We start from the raw sequence: 15,482 nt of genomic DNA, 5'->3' as shown, positions 1-15,482 counted from the left end.
TGCCAGCTACGCCATGAAGTAAATCGATCACGACCGCTCACTGTAAATATGGTTTTTAATGTATTTTTTTAGTTTTCCAGGTAAAACCACTGATTCAGCCGGCGCTCAGCGGGCATTCCTCTGGAGTCCGTGTGACCGTGATATCGTCTGCTCCCCACCAGACGGCACAGAATTACGTCGTCCGAACACGCACGCACACCGCCATGAAACAGCCCATAAACCAGGCGCACATCATCGTAAAGACGCCTTCGCTTCGTGAGGAGTAACGGTGGCGTGCCGCCTCTCGAAAATAAACTATAATCACAGACGGTTTCAACGGCCGGTGCTCAGCCACTGCTGATCGTCACTGCCCGTGAGTTCTGTAGCAGAATGTGTTTTATCACGGAGAGATGATATTCTGTTGCACTAGATCACTACTTCAGAATCAATAACGTGCGGCGTTGTTTTAAGGTCACAGACGGACGTGTCTCGATAAGCCGGGGACGTCGGTCCTTCGATGTCTTGCATTGTCTTGTTTGTGGTTCAGTCCGTGGTCTGCCGTGACATCGAGTGCATTGAACAGCCCCATAAACCCGCACGCACACACATAACTCACTCACACGGGGAGACATTACATTATTGGCATTTGGCGGACGCTCTTATCCAGAGCGACGTGCAGTTGATTAGACTAAGCAGGAGACAATCCTCCCCTGGAGCAATGCAGGGTTAAGGGCCTTGCTCAAGGGCCCAACGGCTGTGCGGATCTTATTGTGGCGACACCGGGGCTTGAACCTCCAACCCTCCCAGTCACCTTTACCACTGCGCTACAGGCCGCCCAAGAAGACGGTTCTTACAGGACCGTCCTCCCGTGTAAACCATCGATTCTCCCTGAATGGAAAGGCGAGATAATCCAGAAAAAGGCGTTTAATCCACGCTCTGGAAGCTGGTGTTCTCATTAACCCGCAGGTATGAGTCCCTTTGGTGATCAGTGTAATTTATGAATTAATGCGAAAGCAGTAAAGGCTTAAAGCGTTTCAGATAAATGTCCTGATTCGACATGCCGTGTCCCCTCCTACAGATTTAATCCGGTGTGTGTTTGTGTGTGTAGCGTGTGTGTTTATATTTCTGTCTGTGTGTGTGTATGTGTGTATGTGTTTATAGTTGTGTGTGTGTGTGTGCATATATATGTGTGTGTGTGTGTTTATATTTGTGTCTGTGTGTGTGTGCGTACATGTGTGTATGTTTATATTTGTGTGTGTGTGTATGTGTGTGTGTTTATATTTGTGTGTGTGTGTGTTTATATTTGTGTGTGAGTGTGTGTGTGTGTGTGTCTCTCCTCTCTGCGCGTTTCTCTTCCGTAACCCCCGTCCTCTCAGACATTGACCAGTGGAACAAGGTGATCGAGGTTCTGGGCACGCCCTCCCTGGAGTTCATGAGCCGCCTGATGGAGACGGTGCGGAACTACGTCATGAACAAGCCTCAGTACCCCGGGGTGAACTTCGCCGAGCTCTTCCCCGACTGGGCCTTTCCCTCCGAGTCTGAGCACGACAAGATCAAGAGTGAGACCCGTGCCGAAACTGCAGCCCCTCCCGATTTCCATCTGTGAATATCCATCCGTCCGTCCATTATCTGAACCCGCTTATCCTGAACAGGGTCGCAGGGGGGGCTGGAGCCTATCCCAGCATACGTTGGGCGAAAGGCAGGAATACACCCTGGACAGGTCGCCAGTCCATCGCAGGGCACACACACAATTCACTCACACACACATACCCACGGGCAATTTAGACTCTCCAATCAGCCTAACCCGCATGTCTTTGGGGAGGAAACCGGAGTACCCGGAGGAAACCCACGCAAACACGAGGAGAACATGCAAACAACGCACAGAGAGGCCCCGGTTAAATTGCCTGCCTCGGGGATGAAAGAATGAAAAATGCTTTTGCATTTGCCAAACCAGGGCACAAAGATCTTACATCAGAGTACATTTTTGGAAATCTCTGTCTTTGTCTGTGTGCTTGAGAGAAAAGAAATCTGACGTTGGAAAAAATAATGAAACAAATAATAGAAAATATGTGGCAAAGATTGAACATCAGTATGTGAGTGGAAATGTTTTTAATCTGCTGCCAAACATGAATGGAGTGCAATGGTAAAATAGCCTTTTTGAGCGAAATGATTGGATTCACTAGAGGGCGACTTCATATCAATTGTCGAGACGTGTAGCTCGAAACCTGGCCCTTGGAATATCCTAGCCCACAGTCGGCTGTTGATGATGTCATGGTTTTGTCGCAGTTTAGTGATGTCAGACGATGTGCCCCTCCCCCCCTGTAGCCAGCCAGGCTCGAGACCTGCTGTCCAAAATGCTGGTGATCGACCCGAGTGCCGCATCTCTGTGCAGGAAGCCCTGAACCACCCTACATCCACGTTTGGTACGACCCGGCTGAGGCAGATGCGGTAAGTGGACTGTTCACTGGTGAAATGTTGGGGGGAGGTAGGAGTCCTACGTGGAATGCACTGGGCTGTTTTATGTGCATCATGCCTGTATTCAGTGTTCAGTAAACCCCCTGGTTGAGAACATAGCAGACCAGATAATGTATAATATGTATATAATAAGCGTTTAATAATCCGGAGCCGGGAGCATAGCGCTGATTCCATGTTTGGACGCGTGTTGTGATATTTGTGATTTGTGGTATTTTTTAGCCTCCCCCGCTAATCTGTGACAAGCAGCTGGAGGAGAGAGAACACACCATCGAGCAGTGGAAAGGTAAAGGGCCTGGTTTTCATATGCCTCATAGGGCTGTCGTTAGACCGTCATAAGCCTGGTATGAACCCGTTATGACTGGTTATAAGGGTTCTGAATTTCTGTATGTTTGCACTAGGACTCGGAACAGTACTGTCCTCTTAGGTCCACTTTTGCACTTGTTCTTGTGTTTGATTTGCACTTTGTTGTACGTCGCTCTGGATAAGAGCGTCTGCTAAATGCCACGTAATGTAATGTAATGTAATGTAATGTAATGGTTATAAGCTGTCATAGCTGGCATTTCACAGCTTGCGTCAGATCTCGTTGTGCTCCCATGCTGTATACCGCAAACGTGTAGCAGCAGTTATTTTGAAGCCTGCTTTGACAGATTGACTGTATACATTATGTCAGTGGTGATGCCGTTATGAGCTGTTATAAGCTGGTTATGGCAGGCCCTGTGTCATGTTTATAGCAGCATTGTGTTGACTTTCTGATATATAAGTAAGATGTGTAATTGTTCCTTGCTTTTCTTAATACTCTTTAGTTGAATTTATATTCTATTAAGAATTTAAGAAATATTTCACATCTTTCACATTTTCTCCTACGGAAGATTTTTTTTACGGAAGAACTTTGCTCCGTGGATACCGTGCGTTGTTAGAGTTTGTCGTCTCTCAAATTGCCGAAGTTAATTTTGAAAAGATTTGTCAATGTTTTGTCACATTTCCTGGAAGTGCAGTATGTACGAACTCAGAGGGGTAAAAACGTTTTTTTGCTTTTTGTCAAACAGAACTGATCTATGAAGAAGTGATCGACTGGGAAGAGAGAAACAAGAATGGAGTGATGAGAGAAGACAGCGGAGGTATGTTATGTAAACAGCTGCGGGCTGGCTAAGGTACTTGACTGGCACCCAGAAGGTTGTTGGTTCAAGCCCCTGTGTAGCCACAATAAGACATGCGCTGCTATTTAAGACCCTTAACCCTGCATTGCTCCAGGGGGGGGATTACTTAGTCTAATCAACTTAGTCTAATCAACTGAAAGTTGCTTTGGATAAAAAGCGTCAGCTAAAATAACTGTAATGTAATGCAATGCGTGTGCGTGTTTCCCCCGCGGGGCGGGATCTCTCTGGCGCCCCCTGCAGACGCAGCGGTGAACAGCAGCGGCGCTCCCTCCCAGTCCTCCTCCATCAACGACTTCTCGTCCATGTCCACGGAGCAAACCCTGGCCTCCGACACCGACAGCTGCAGCATCGACGCCCTGCCGGGGGCGCTGGACGACTGCCAGTGAACCCCCCCGCCCCCCACGCCTCTTCCTCAGAGCCACCCTCCTCCTCTTCCTCCTCCTCTTCTTCATCCACCCTCCGCCCGCCTTTCACGCGCTCCGTCACTCCCGATTTCCGCCCCCCAGCCCCCCCCCACCCACCGCCAATTGTGTCGTCTGAACAGTTTGTTTTCGGCGGGGAAAGCGAGCCACAGGGAGCTTGGGTGACCTTACCGAGACTCCTGTCTTTATTACATTTGAGAGGTCCGCCCATTTCAGATCGCCGAGCGATTGGGCCTCATCCTCCTCTCCATGTAATGGGGGGAGGCGTTTACAAGTGTGCGGAGCTGTTCGGAGTATTCGTTCACCTTCGCGCCAGACTCTGCTCTGGCGTGCGACTGATGAGGATCAGTACTGCCGTAGACTGCATTGGAGAGCATTACGGACTCCATTTCCCATGAGGCTGTTCGGGGGAGATCTTCTCTCTTCAATAAGTCGCCGAAGCAGATTGTCTCCTGGGACTTGGAGGCACTGAAGATTGACTGAACTGAACGCAAACCTTAGTTTTAATATTTAATTTTAGTGGGTGGTGGGTGGCCTGAGGTTTGTCATCAAGACTTTTCGGTTTTTTTTTCCGTTTGAACTCGATGACGCGAGAAAGGCCACGCGGAGAGACTACGAAACAACAAGCGTCATCCTTCAGACAGAAACCCTTCCTCCCTTAACCCCCCCCCCCCCCATTGCTGAAAAAGCCGCCATCTTCTGCTGCCATCTCAGACTTTCTCTGCATGTGCAAATATAGAGCCAGAAAGCGAACAAAAAATAGACAGCACATGGTAAAACAAAAGATAAATGCCTGTCTTTAGTTTAACTTGTATTGACATCAAGAACAAAAAGCCTGCCCTTCCTGCAGATGGCAGTATTGCGTTTTCCTGTGAATGATTCGGCTGTGGTCGTCCGTGTGACCCTGAAGCCAAACGTCTCTGAACCGTGAGAGGTGGGACTTAAAGCGCGGTGTAATTTTCTATAGATAATGTGTGTGTATGTGCATCGATGTCATGTTGTGGAAAAAGCGCTAACTGTCAGCCACTCCTGGAGAAGCATGAGTCCTGTACCCCGATGTATTCATATCCGTTTATTATACTCACCTTTTTATATTAACTATCCACCTCTGTTGTCAGTCAGCCGGCGTTGAAAGGTACTATCATGGTCCTTCATGTAATTATGAATCGTCGATTCAGAGATCATCTTTGGAAAATCCAACTGGTGTAAAAAAATATTCAAAACACACATTGCTGGGATTGTTGCGTCTTTCAATCATTCCACGGTTAACAGTGTTGGTGGGAGACTCAGAAATGTATACACCCAGGGATACACGATAATTCTGGTTAATTCCATATTAGCCAATGCCGATGGCTGCCATTTTGCATTCTGGCACGAATGCAACCTGCAGCCATCCCCCCGTGGTCATGCAAAGCATTAACAAGCGTTAGCTGTCGAACAACTAATGAAGGAAAAATTTAGCTAATAACTTTACATGTATAACGAAATCTTGTACTGCCGTGTTTTATTGTTAAGCAGAGCGCAAGTCTCTAACGTGACTAGAATCTCTAGGTTAGTTTTTGAGAACAACTTTTTTTTAATTGTGGCGTTTTTAATTGTGGCGTGTACTCTCAGAAAAATCTATTTCGTAAAGGCTTCTGTTCAGTTCTCCATTTTCGACGCTATCTAAACAAGTGCCGCAGTTTTTTTGTCGCTTTTCACGGTTTTAAAAAATCCCACTCAGTCCACATTCTCATTTAATATGCAGCACTAGTGGCTGCATATTAAGCAAACGTGTTGACTTTAAGCAAACGCGTTAGCACGTTTACTCTAAGCAAAACGCGTTAGCATGTTTACTTTAAGCAAAACGCATTAGCATGTTGACTTTAAACAAAAAATCACCCCGACAATCAGGAGAAGGAGAACGTGTGAGAAGGCTGTATGAGCGCAGGGAACTATGGGAACTGAAGTGTGGAATAGACCTGCCGTGACCGCCAGTCACCACGGGTGGGCGCTAAATCCACCAAAACCAAGGATATATCCAAAATATTACCAAGGTTTAATTAAGAAATGCATGCATGATAGCTCTGTAGTTTTCTTTCCAGTGCATGCTAGTACTTTAGTGGTCTCGCTATGTATTGCTATGTATGCTAATATTTTAGCTTTTCTGGTCAGATGTTGGCAGTTTCTCCATAGCTATTAGACTGCACCTGCATTGGAAACAACGTACAGTCTTGTGTCGACACGGTTATATGCTCAAGTAACGTAGACTTGGACTGGATTGCAGCAGCATTTATTTCTATTGCCGCTAGCTGAGAAACGTGTCTGTTTGTTAAAATTCGAAGCGAACAGAGCTTCTGGTTGTAGGACATGGTGCCGTGTGAAATGGTGCATTGCTGTGTACAAAGTAGCATGTCGCACAGCTCACATGAACCAAACGGTCTAATCAACTGCAAGTTTCTTTGGATAAAAGCGTCAGCTAAGTAACAAATTATTATGACTTATTACTGATTGGCTGAAAGAGAAAGTGACCTTTTGTTATGCCTGCACCTTAATCATTGCACCTGTTCAACACTAAGGTATCTCAGAGTAGGAGCTCTTTGTGTTAAAACAGTGCCGATAGCCTGTTGCATGATTTCTGACTTGGTTTACAATTTTAGGGAACTTTCTCCTCAATTGCACAGAACATAAAATTGGGGCAAGGCATTTGTGATGTCACTTTACCCATAGAACAAACAGAGAGGCACTCTGCCTATCACCGAACATGTTGCTAACAACCAGCTGAACAACGCCAGTGGCAACTGGTGAATGTTTTCTGGCAACTTCCTGGTAATTGTCACTGGAATCGTGTCTTTCTTAGCCGCAACGCCTCCATCATTGGCATTGTTCTGCTGGTTATTGTACTGCGTACTCTGTGATTGGTGGAGCCAAAGGATTTTCTTCCTGTTTTATTGTCCCTCATGTCCTCTGTACTGTGAGAAAAGGCATTCAGGCATCTCCAACGGGCAGCTGTAGGGGCCTGAAATACTGCAAGTGTGGGCGGGCACATTGACAGTCTCTTCCTCTTAACCAGGGGGGCATTCTCTGCCATCATCTAAGCATTTGTGTCAACAAAAAGGCAGAGTTCAGTACGGTTTTCTCTTCGGATGTCTTCTTTTGAATATTTTGTGAATATAAGCCTGTTTGGAGCTATTTCCCTCTAAGAACTTGTTGTTCAAGGAAAAGGCCAAAAGCAACAAAGTCCTGGACAAAGGAATCTGGACTTTTCTGGAAGGCCTGTAATGGATTTTGCATTGGATGAACAAAAATGTATGAAAATGAATGTATGAAATGTGTAAAGACAAAAATTTGAATCAGTCATTCATCCATTTCGCCTTAAAGAACTCCAGGAGTGTTGTGATGTATCTGTTCATCTGTCAGATTAACTGTGGGTTTGAGTCTTTAATAATGTAAAAAAAAAAAAAGACCTGGTCCATTTCTTTGCTTTCCTTCATGTTGCCCGAGCTAAGCTCTGTTAAACAACTGTTTGGACTTCATTGTTTCACTCCAACAATTGCAGCACTCTCCTTTAAAAATTGAGATTTTATTTTTGCTATATTTATTTGCTGTTTTTATCATTATAGGGCCCATGTTTGATTATATTTTTGGAACAGATATCTTTAATACTAATATATGTAATAAAGTAGTACATTGTATTTGTAAATGCCCCTTTACCGCACTAAAAGTGCTCACAAATGTTTCATGAAACATTCCTGTTGTTTATTTCGCCTGTTTCAGGGACTGGTTTGTCCTGACTGGTCCACAGAAACCCCATTCAAAATACAGATTCGGATTTAGATACTGGTTGCTCAGAAATCGGAATATTGACACAGTGCTGGTTATAAAGAGCCTAAAATCCCACTGAGGTGTTCTGTTCCTCCTGTGGGTTACAGTGGACCGCCGTGTCGAGGAATGCCGTACCTACACTCCCAGAATGGCAGAGGCCTGAGCGGCTTTAGGGCGCAGAGATCAAACCTTAGATATGAGGAGAGCAGGCCCTGTTTGATGAACGGAAAGTTCCGTTTGCTGATTGGAGGGCGCTGTGTGTTTATTGTGAAGAGGTGCAGGAGAACTGCACATTTCCACCAATCGGGTGTTTCTGCATTTCCTCCACTCCGGCCAATCGGGGACATTGCTGCTGGGGGTCGGTCTATTCTTGCGGAGTTTGTGTTTTCATACTGCAGTAGGAATGTGTGTGTGTGTGTGTGCTTGCGTGCGTACATGCGCCAGTACTTGTGTCTGTGTGTGTGTGTGTCTATGTGTATGCATGCATGTGTGTGTGTGTGTGTGTGAGAGTGAGTGTAGATGCTGTGTGTGTGCAGGCATGTGTGTGTGTGTGAGTGTGTGTGTATGTGTGTGTGTGTGTGTGAGTGTATGTGTGTGTGAGTGTGTGTGTGTGTGTGTGAGTGTATGTGTGTGTGTGTGTGTGTGTGTGTGTGTGTGTGTGTGTGTGTGTGTGAGAGTGTGTATATGTGTCTGCAGGCGTGTGTTGTGTGTGCGTGTGTGTTTGTGTGCATGCGTGACTGAGCGGTTGATGAGATGGGTTTTCTGCGGTGTCCATATTGCGGGTGTGATCGTGAGTTTCTCCTGTTTCCCTGTCCCACCCAATGCTGTCATCCATAATGATGTCATCAGTGCATCTGTTACTGCCCTGCTGCCTCTCTGTGTCTGACTCCATGTACTAAACCTCCTTACAGTCTTCACCAGAAACTGACACTTTCCACCCCTAAGTATTCTGCACGTTTTGTTTTTTGTATTTTTTATTTATATTTTTTTGGTCCAGCTGACTCTCTGGAGATGTACAGGTGATCCTCCTCTGGACCATAATTATCTTTGATGTCTCGTGTCCGTCACGTTGCTATAGAAACCTGTTCCTGCTTGCTCGTCTCTTTCAATACTGCCCCCTGTTGGACATGCGTCCGGCTGTCTTTGTGCTCGATCCTCTATCCCACGTCACGTTTTCTGCCCAAAATGATGAATATGCAAAACAAAATTTGGTTTAAAAAGGAATTTTTGTGAAGTCAAAGAGTACACACCTGAAATAAACACTCAAACAGCAGATGAATTCAGAAAATAATTATTCTTTTATTAGTTATTTTATTGCATTACAATGTGTGTGTTCCCATGGTGTGAAAATATAAATAGCTTATATCTGTGCGTGTGTGTGTGTGTTGTGTAAGGCGAGGAAAAATTTGTATAAACGTTTTTTGGTGATGAGGACATTTTTAGCAGTGATTAGACAATACTGATTCTGTTTTCCAGAACTAGGGCCTTTTCCATAACATTACAGTTATTCAACACTTTTATCCAAAGTTGCTGAGAGTTGATTAGACTCAGCAGGGGAGAATTCATTGAGGTCCCAACTGCTGCATGGATCTTATCGTGGCGACACCGAGACTTGGACCACCTTCCATGTCCCAGTCTCTACTGTAGCGTAGTGGTTAAGGTCCATGACTGGGACACGCAAAATGGGTGGTTCTAATCCCGGTTTAGCCACAATAAGATCCGCACAGCTGTTGGGCCCTTGAGCAAGGCCCTTAACCCTGCATTGCTCCAGGGGAGGATTGTCTCCTGCTTAGTCTAATCAACTGTACGCCGCTCTGGATAAGAGCGTCTGCCAATAATGTAATGTAATGTACTGTTGGCCACTAAGCTACCGGCTGCCCGCTAAGTAATCCATAAAGCAGGATTACTCCGTTTGTTGGAGAACTCAAAGCGAAACCCAGAACCGCTTTTTACTTCGGTCCACGTTCCAGATTTTGGTGGGGTCCGGGTTTAGCCCAGTGCAGTTACCCAGCTGACTGTAATCCCTGGAACAGGCCACTGATCTCAGATCAGTGAAAAGGCTTCGACACCGTGCTCTGTTAAACACCTGAAAACAAGACTGGATTGTCCACTCACTGTTTAACCTGTTGAACTAAGGATTTCCAGTCAGTGACAGAATGGGTGACACGTTCTGTGAATGACCTGTCATAAGCGCATTATTACTTCTTCATAAGCCCTACATAGCACCTTTGTGGGCAGTGCATAGACGTTCATAGATGTTTATGTCAGGAAACACAAGTATGTATTGTGTGTGTCGCATGGTAGGTCAGGCACAATCACTGGTGACATCACGCACACACCTATTCCTATTGGCTGTCAATGACATCAGCACTTATGGATGTTCACATCACGCTGTTGTGAGCGGCCATTCAAAGAACGTGTTCGAATTAAATGTTTGCTTATACATTGCCGCGGCAGGAGAGTACAGTACAGTTTGGCTTTAAACTCTATACTTCTGGTTCTATACAGTTCTTCATTCTCATTGAATGAATACAGCGATTAATGAATACATGAATGTGTAATAACAGTACTTTGGTTTGCCACTAGATGGCGCAAAAGAGTGCGTGACGGTGTCCTGTTTCCACCAAAGAATTCCCAGCCCATCAAACGGCACCTGTTCTTGTTGTTCTGTCAGTTGGATGCGGGTCTAAGGTGTGAATCCCGAGATTTAAAAAAAGACATGGTGAAACAGACTAGTGCTCTATGTTAATGCATACACAATGTGTGTATAACAATAAGTATGTACTAATAACAAATGTGTGTACTAGCTAATAACAAAAAAATTGAAAACGGAAATCGGTCCACAGAAGTCAGAGCTCCGGCTTAGCGAGATTCTAAGGGATTTTGTTTCTGCCCGCGGCGGATCAACGGCTTTAAGCGGTTTTATCCCTGATGAGCCCTCAATCCTGCTCCGCTAATCAGAAATCCCCCGTAAGTCTGAGGAGGGACAGTTTTTTTTAAAACCTGAGAACTGTAAAAGGCACAGTCGATTCGAGGAGAAGATAAACTTTCCCGTTCTCCCAACGGCCGTAGCCTCTTGACTATTGTCTCCTTATTGCGTTCGCTTCGGACACCAGTCTGTTACGTCGCCGCCCTGTTGTTGTTGTGATTATTATTAGCGTCCGCGTCAGCTCAGAAACCCTGCGCTATGCGTTCCGTTTTCTTGGCTTCGACGTTGAGTTCGCCGAAGGTGTCGAAGAACTGCTCCATCTCCTGTTGCAGGGCGGTGTTGCGGCGGTCCGCGTCGGCCCGGGCGCGCTCGGCGTTGCGCATCTTGATCTCCGCCACTTTGTACCAGCGCCGGTGCTGCTCCAGGTTCGCGCGCAGCCCGGACACCTCGCCCTGCAGCGCCTCGTTCCGCTTCTCCAGGCTACGGGGAGAGAGAGGAGCCGCAGTCAGGGAAGACGAAACTCTCTCTCTTGCGCACACACACACACACACACACACACACACACACACACACACTCTCTCTCTCTCGCACACACACACACACACACACACACTCACGCACACAATAAACACACACCAGAAACAGCTGACACTCGCATGCTTACGCATACACACACACACACACACACACACTCTCACACATACAGTACACACATACACTCACACAGTCACTCACTCACTGAAGTGTGTATATATACAGTACTGTGCAAAAGTCTTAGGCACCTGTATAACATTCTGTACAGATAAGATTCTTTCAAAAATAATTAAATTAAAAGTCCTAAATAAACGTACTATACATTTTACATTACATTTTTGTAATTTGGCAGAACAGTTAAAAACTGAATCAAATCAATATTGTTTTGTGACTACCCTTCGGCGTTAAAACTTGATCACTTCTCTGAGATAGCCAACGCTGTCCTGCAGTTCTATAAGACAACAGCTGAGAGGTTGTTCCAAGCATGTTGGAGAACTTCCCACAGTTCTTCTGCAGACTTTGGTTGACTCCTTGCTTCAGCCCTGATCAAGTTTTTGTGTACAAAAAAGTCAATTGCTTACAGTAGTATGTTACTTTTTAAAATGAAATACAAAAATCTCTAAAATTAAATCTTCTGGAAAATTAATATTTGGAAATCTCAAATGTGTTCTTTTATACTAACACACACACACACAAACATATATATATATATATATATATATATATATATATATATATATATATATATATATATATATATATATATATATGAAGTCTCGGGTGCCTAAGGCTTCTGCGCAGTACTGTACATTTATGGAAATATTGAACTTCCAATACTGTACTTCAAAGGAATTATTAAAATATGAAATCTATTCTAATATCTCACATGTTCTGAAAATATTCAAATGTATGAAGAATAGAACCCTGAATCCAAATGTAATATTTGAAAAAGTAAAGACATGAAAATAATCGAATATTTATTTGACCCAGCATGACCGAATAAATGTACCGAATGACCCAATAAATATGTATGACCCAGGACTATCGGGTTACGAGAAGCATACACTGAGCAGGACTGGGGACATGACCGTCAGAATCCAGACATAGCTGGAACGAAATACTCCACCCCCAAAAAAACGAATCCAAGCGGAAGAGATGGCAGTTTTTCTGTGGTCTTTCCCGGTAGCCGAAGTCTGCGCTGCTAACCGTTAGCATCAAGCTACTGAGTCTGACGTGATCCTGTAACCGAGAACTTCAGTGCCAGTTACAGAGCCGTTGCGGTGCTGACGCAACTCAGAAACACTGCCAGCGCTTCTGGAGACCTGACCCCCATTCCAGAGTCCCGCCGCTGTCTCTCTCCGCGTCGGATTTAGAAGCACCGCGACATTTTCGGGTGTCTTGTTCTGTGCCCGATTTTAAAAATAGAGGCTGTATCCAGCCACTTAAGTGTCACTCTCAAACTTACATGTGGGCCCTGAAGCACTGAAGTATTTTAGGTCATGGCTCATGGTCAGGGGATAATTCAGAGAGAGCCCCGATCATTAAATATATACATTTCATTTATTTATCTTCGCGTACATTTGTATAATATCTGGCCGATCTCTCCAGACCTGTCACTCTTGGTTCACATAATGACTTGTACATGAGACCGTAGTTTCAGGCAATTGTTTTGACTGGCTACGCCTGTTATTCAAAACAGGGACATTTGAAGTATCTGGCTGGCATACCCAGAAGACGCAGTTTAAGCGTAACTCTCAATTGTGCCATTTGCAAAATAGAATCTGTAGTTTGGAATTGACTGAAATACATGGTGCTAATATCATTTATGATTAATTAAAACATGTCACTGTCAATTATTGGAAAACTGGTTCTCCTACACTTTCAAGTGTTTTTTCTGTTGATTTGTTAAATGTAGGCATATTACCACTATAAACTGAATTCATTTAATTTATGTTAGGCTAAATTACGAGCATGCTTTTTATTGTGAAAGAGCTTTTTTACTTGAACTTTAGATGATCAGTCGAGAACACTTAACAGAATCATGCTGCATCACACAATCGCAAAAATCAAGGGCTAACAATTTAGTTGAGAAAAATCATTCTGCTGGCATTCTGCTATGCAATTAGTGATGTATTTATGATCAAAGAGCCTGTTTTGGTGTTGGAAGAATGTTCAAATTCATAGGAGCAACGATTCCCATTTCAGAGCGTGAACTGGAACTATAGCAAAACAGCGGCACGGAACCGGTATCTTCTGGAGAATACAGAATCTACTGTGGGGAGGTCCGACTGGCCATGGTTCTGAATGACTGGGCCACGGTTCTGAATGACTGGCCATGGTTCTGAATGACTGGGCCACGGTTCTGAATGACTGGCCATGGTTCTGAATGACTGGGCTGAAGAGTTGTAGCCCTATGGGCGCTGTAGGTTTTTGGAACGTTTCAGAATTCTAAGTCGGTGTTCTAGAACTCCACTGCTTTCCGTCAATGGAATGCTACGCTTCAGCATTAGAATGTTCAGTTAAGAACACTCTAGTCACAGCTTAAAGGGGCGGCCTGTAGCCGGGTGTCTAAAGGGACATAACTGAGACCTGGAAGGCCCTTAATCCCACATTGCTCCAGGGGGTGATTGGCCCCTGCTTAGTCTAATCAACTGTAAGTCGCGTTGGCTAAAAGCGTCAGATAAGTAGCCGTAATGGAATGTAGTGTAACAACATTCCAGGCACGCATCTTGACCCGCACGGCTGAAAAGGGTTAAACCGGAATTCTAGAACCGTGAGAAGCAGTGTGAGCGGGAAGCGCGCTGACCTTCTGATCTGAGCCTCGTACTCCTCCTTCTGCCGGGAGATCTGCTGCTTCAGCCCGGCCACCAGGCACCGCGCGCTGGAGGGCGAGGCGGCGGGGTCCAGGTCTGGCCCCGCCAGGGCCAGGAGCGCCTGCACGGAGGGGAAATCGGGCGGGGGGTCGCCCGCGTCCGCCCGGAAGGGGAACGGGCCGAAAGCGGGCCCGGCGCCCGGCTTGGCCTCCTCCAGCACGATCTCGCAGGACGACCAGGAGCTGCTGTCGCCACTGTCCTCCAGCGGGGGGCGTGGGGGCGCGGGCGGGGCCGGGGGGGCCCCGGGGCCCGCGGGCGGCACGTCCAGGTTGTCGTAGACGGAGAGGGTGCTCTCGTGAGCGTTTCGGCCGGTCAGCTCGCCCGGCGAGGAGCTCCGGCTGCTCAGGCTGGCCCCCCCCGCCGACCCCCCCGGCTCCGCGGCCCAGCACGGGACGTCCCAGCTGTCCAGGGGCGAGGGAGCGGGCGCGGCGGGGTCCGGGAGGGGCGGCGGGGTGGCGGAGGACCGCTCCGGGGAGCGGGACGGGCAGTTGTCGTAGAGCGGGTCGCTCGCCCTCCTGGGGGAGGCGCTCTGGCGGGGCGGGGGCCGGAGGTCCATCATCGGGGCCGGGGGGGGCGGGAGCGTCTCCGCGGCTCGCTGTCCTTGGCGGTTTGGCGGAGTCGGAGCGGTGCTGGCGTCTGTGAGGAACAGCCTCCCGCTCTCCCTGATCAACACTGACATCAGCTGCTGCACCACACACACTCCTGAGGAGAGAGGGAGAGCCATGTGACTCACACACACACACACACATGCGCGCACGGACACACACACTCACACACTCTCTCTCTCTCTCACACACACTCACACACACACACGCCCGCGCGCACGGACACACACTCTCTCTCTCTCACACACACACACAACACACTCACACACACACACACACATACACACACCTCACACACACACACACACACACACACCTCACTCTCACACACTCTCTCTCTCTCACACACACACACAACACACACACACACACACCTCACTCACACACACACACACACACACACCTCACTCTCACACACACTCTCTCTCTCTCTCACACACACACACAACACACTCACACACACACACACACACCTCACACACACACACACACACACACACACCTCACTCTCACACACACTCTCACACACACACACACAGGAATGTGCTGGCTGACGGAGGGGCAGCTGGCCTCAGTAGCGGGGGTCTTGGCGGGCTGTAAAGAGCCTTGAGTGGGAGGAGGTGGAATTTGAGGCGGGTCTGCCCCCCTCAGGGGTCGTAGAGGACGCTGGGGGGGGGGGCGGGGGAGAAGGGGCGCGATTGCGC

General features: G+C 47.0%; 2 protein-coding genes across 2 annotated transcripts in view; one reads left to right on the top strand and one right to left on the bottom strand.

Moving 5' to 3' along the window:
* Window positions 1–9,208, top strand: part of LOC133123866 (mitogen-activated protein kinase 9-like) — a 31,590-nt gene extending 22,382 nt beyond the window's left edge. Inside the window, 7 exon segments of the mRNA XM_061234517.1 lie at window positions 1,356–1,538; window positions 2,305–2,349; window positions 2,352–2,384; window positions 2,387–2,427; window positions 2,674–2,737; window positions 3,501–3,572; window positions 3,852–9,208. Coding sequence (XP_061090501.1) covers window positions 1,356–1,538; window positions 2,305–2,349; window positions 2,352–2,384; window positions 2,387–2,427; window positions 2,674–2,737; window positions 3,501–3,572; window positions 3,852–3,997 — 584 coding nt within the window. The 3' untranslated portion in view covers window positions 3,998–9,208.
* LOC133123867 (rho GTPase-activating protein 24-like) lies at window positions 9,113–14,935 on the bottom strand. The gene is made up of 2 exons (XM_061234519.1): window positions 14,107–14,935; window positions 9,113–11,246 (listed from the first exon to the last, which is right to left on the bottom strand). The coding sequence occupies exons 1-2, from the start codon at window positions 14,895–14,897 to the stop codon at window positions 11,009–11,011; spliced, it is 1,029 nt and encodes a 342-aa protein (XP_061090503.1). The 5' UTR covers window positions 14,898–14,935; the 3' UTR covers window positions 9,113–11,008.
* Between the last annotated feature and the right edge of the window lie 547 nt (window positions 14,936–15,482).

The sequence above is a fragment of the Conger conger genome, chromosome 3, assembly GCF_963514075.1.
Source record: "Conger conger chromosome 3, fConCon1.1, whole genome shotgun sequence".
Classification (NCBI taxonomy): domain Eukaryota; kingdom Metazoa; phylum Chordata; class Actinopteri; order Anguilliformes; family Congridae; genus Conger; species Conger conger.
The sequence above is the reverse complement of the archived record's forward strand: the minus strand, read 5'-3'. Positions and strand labels throughout refer to the sequence as shown.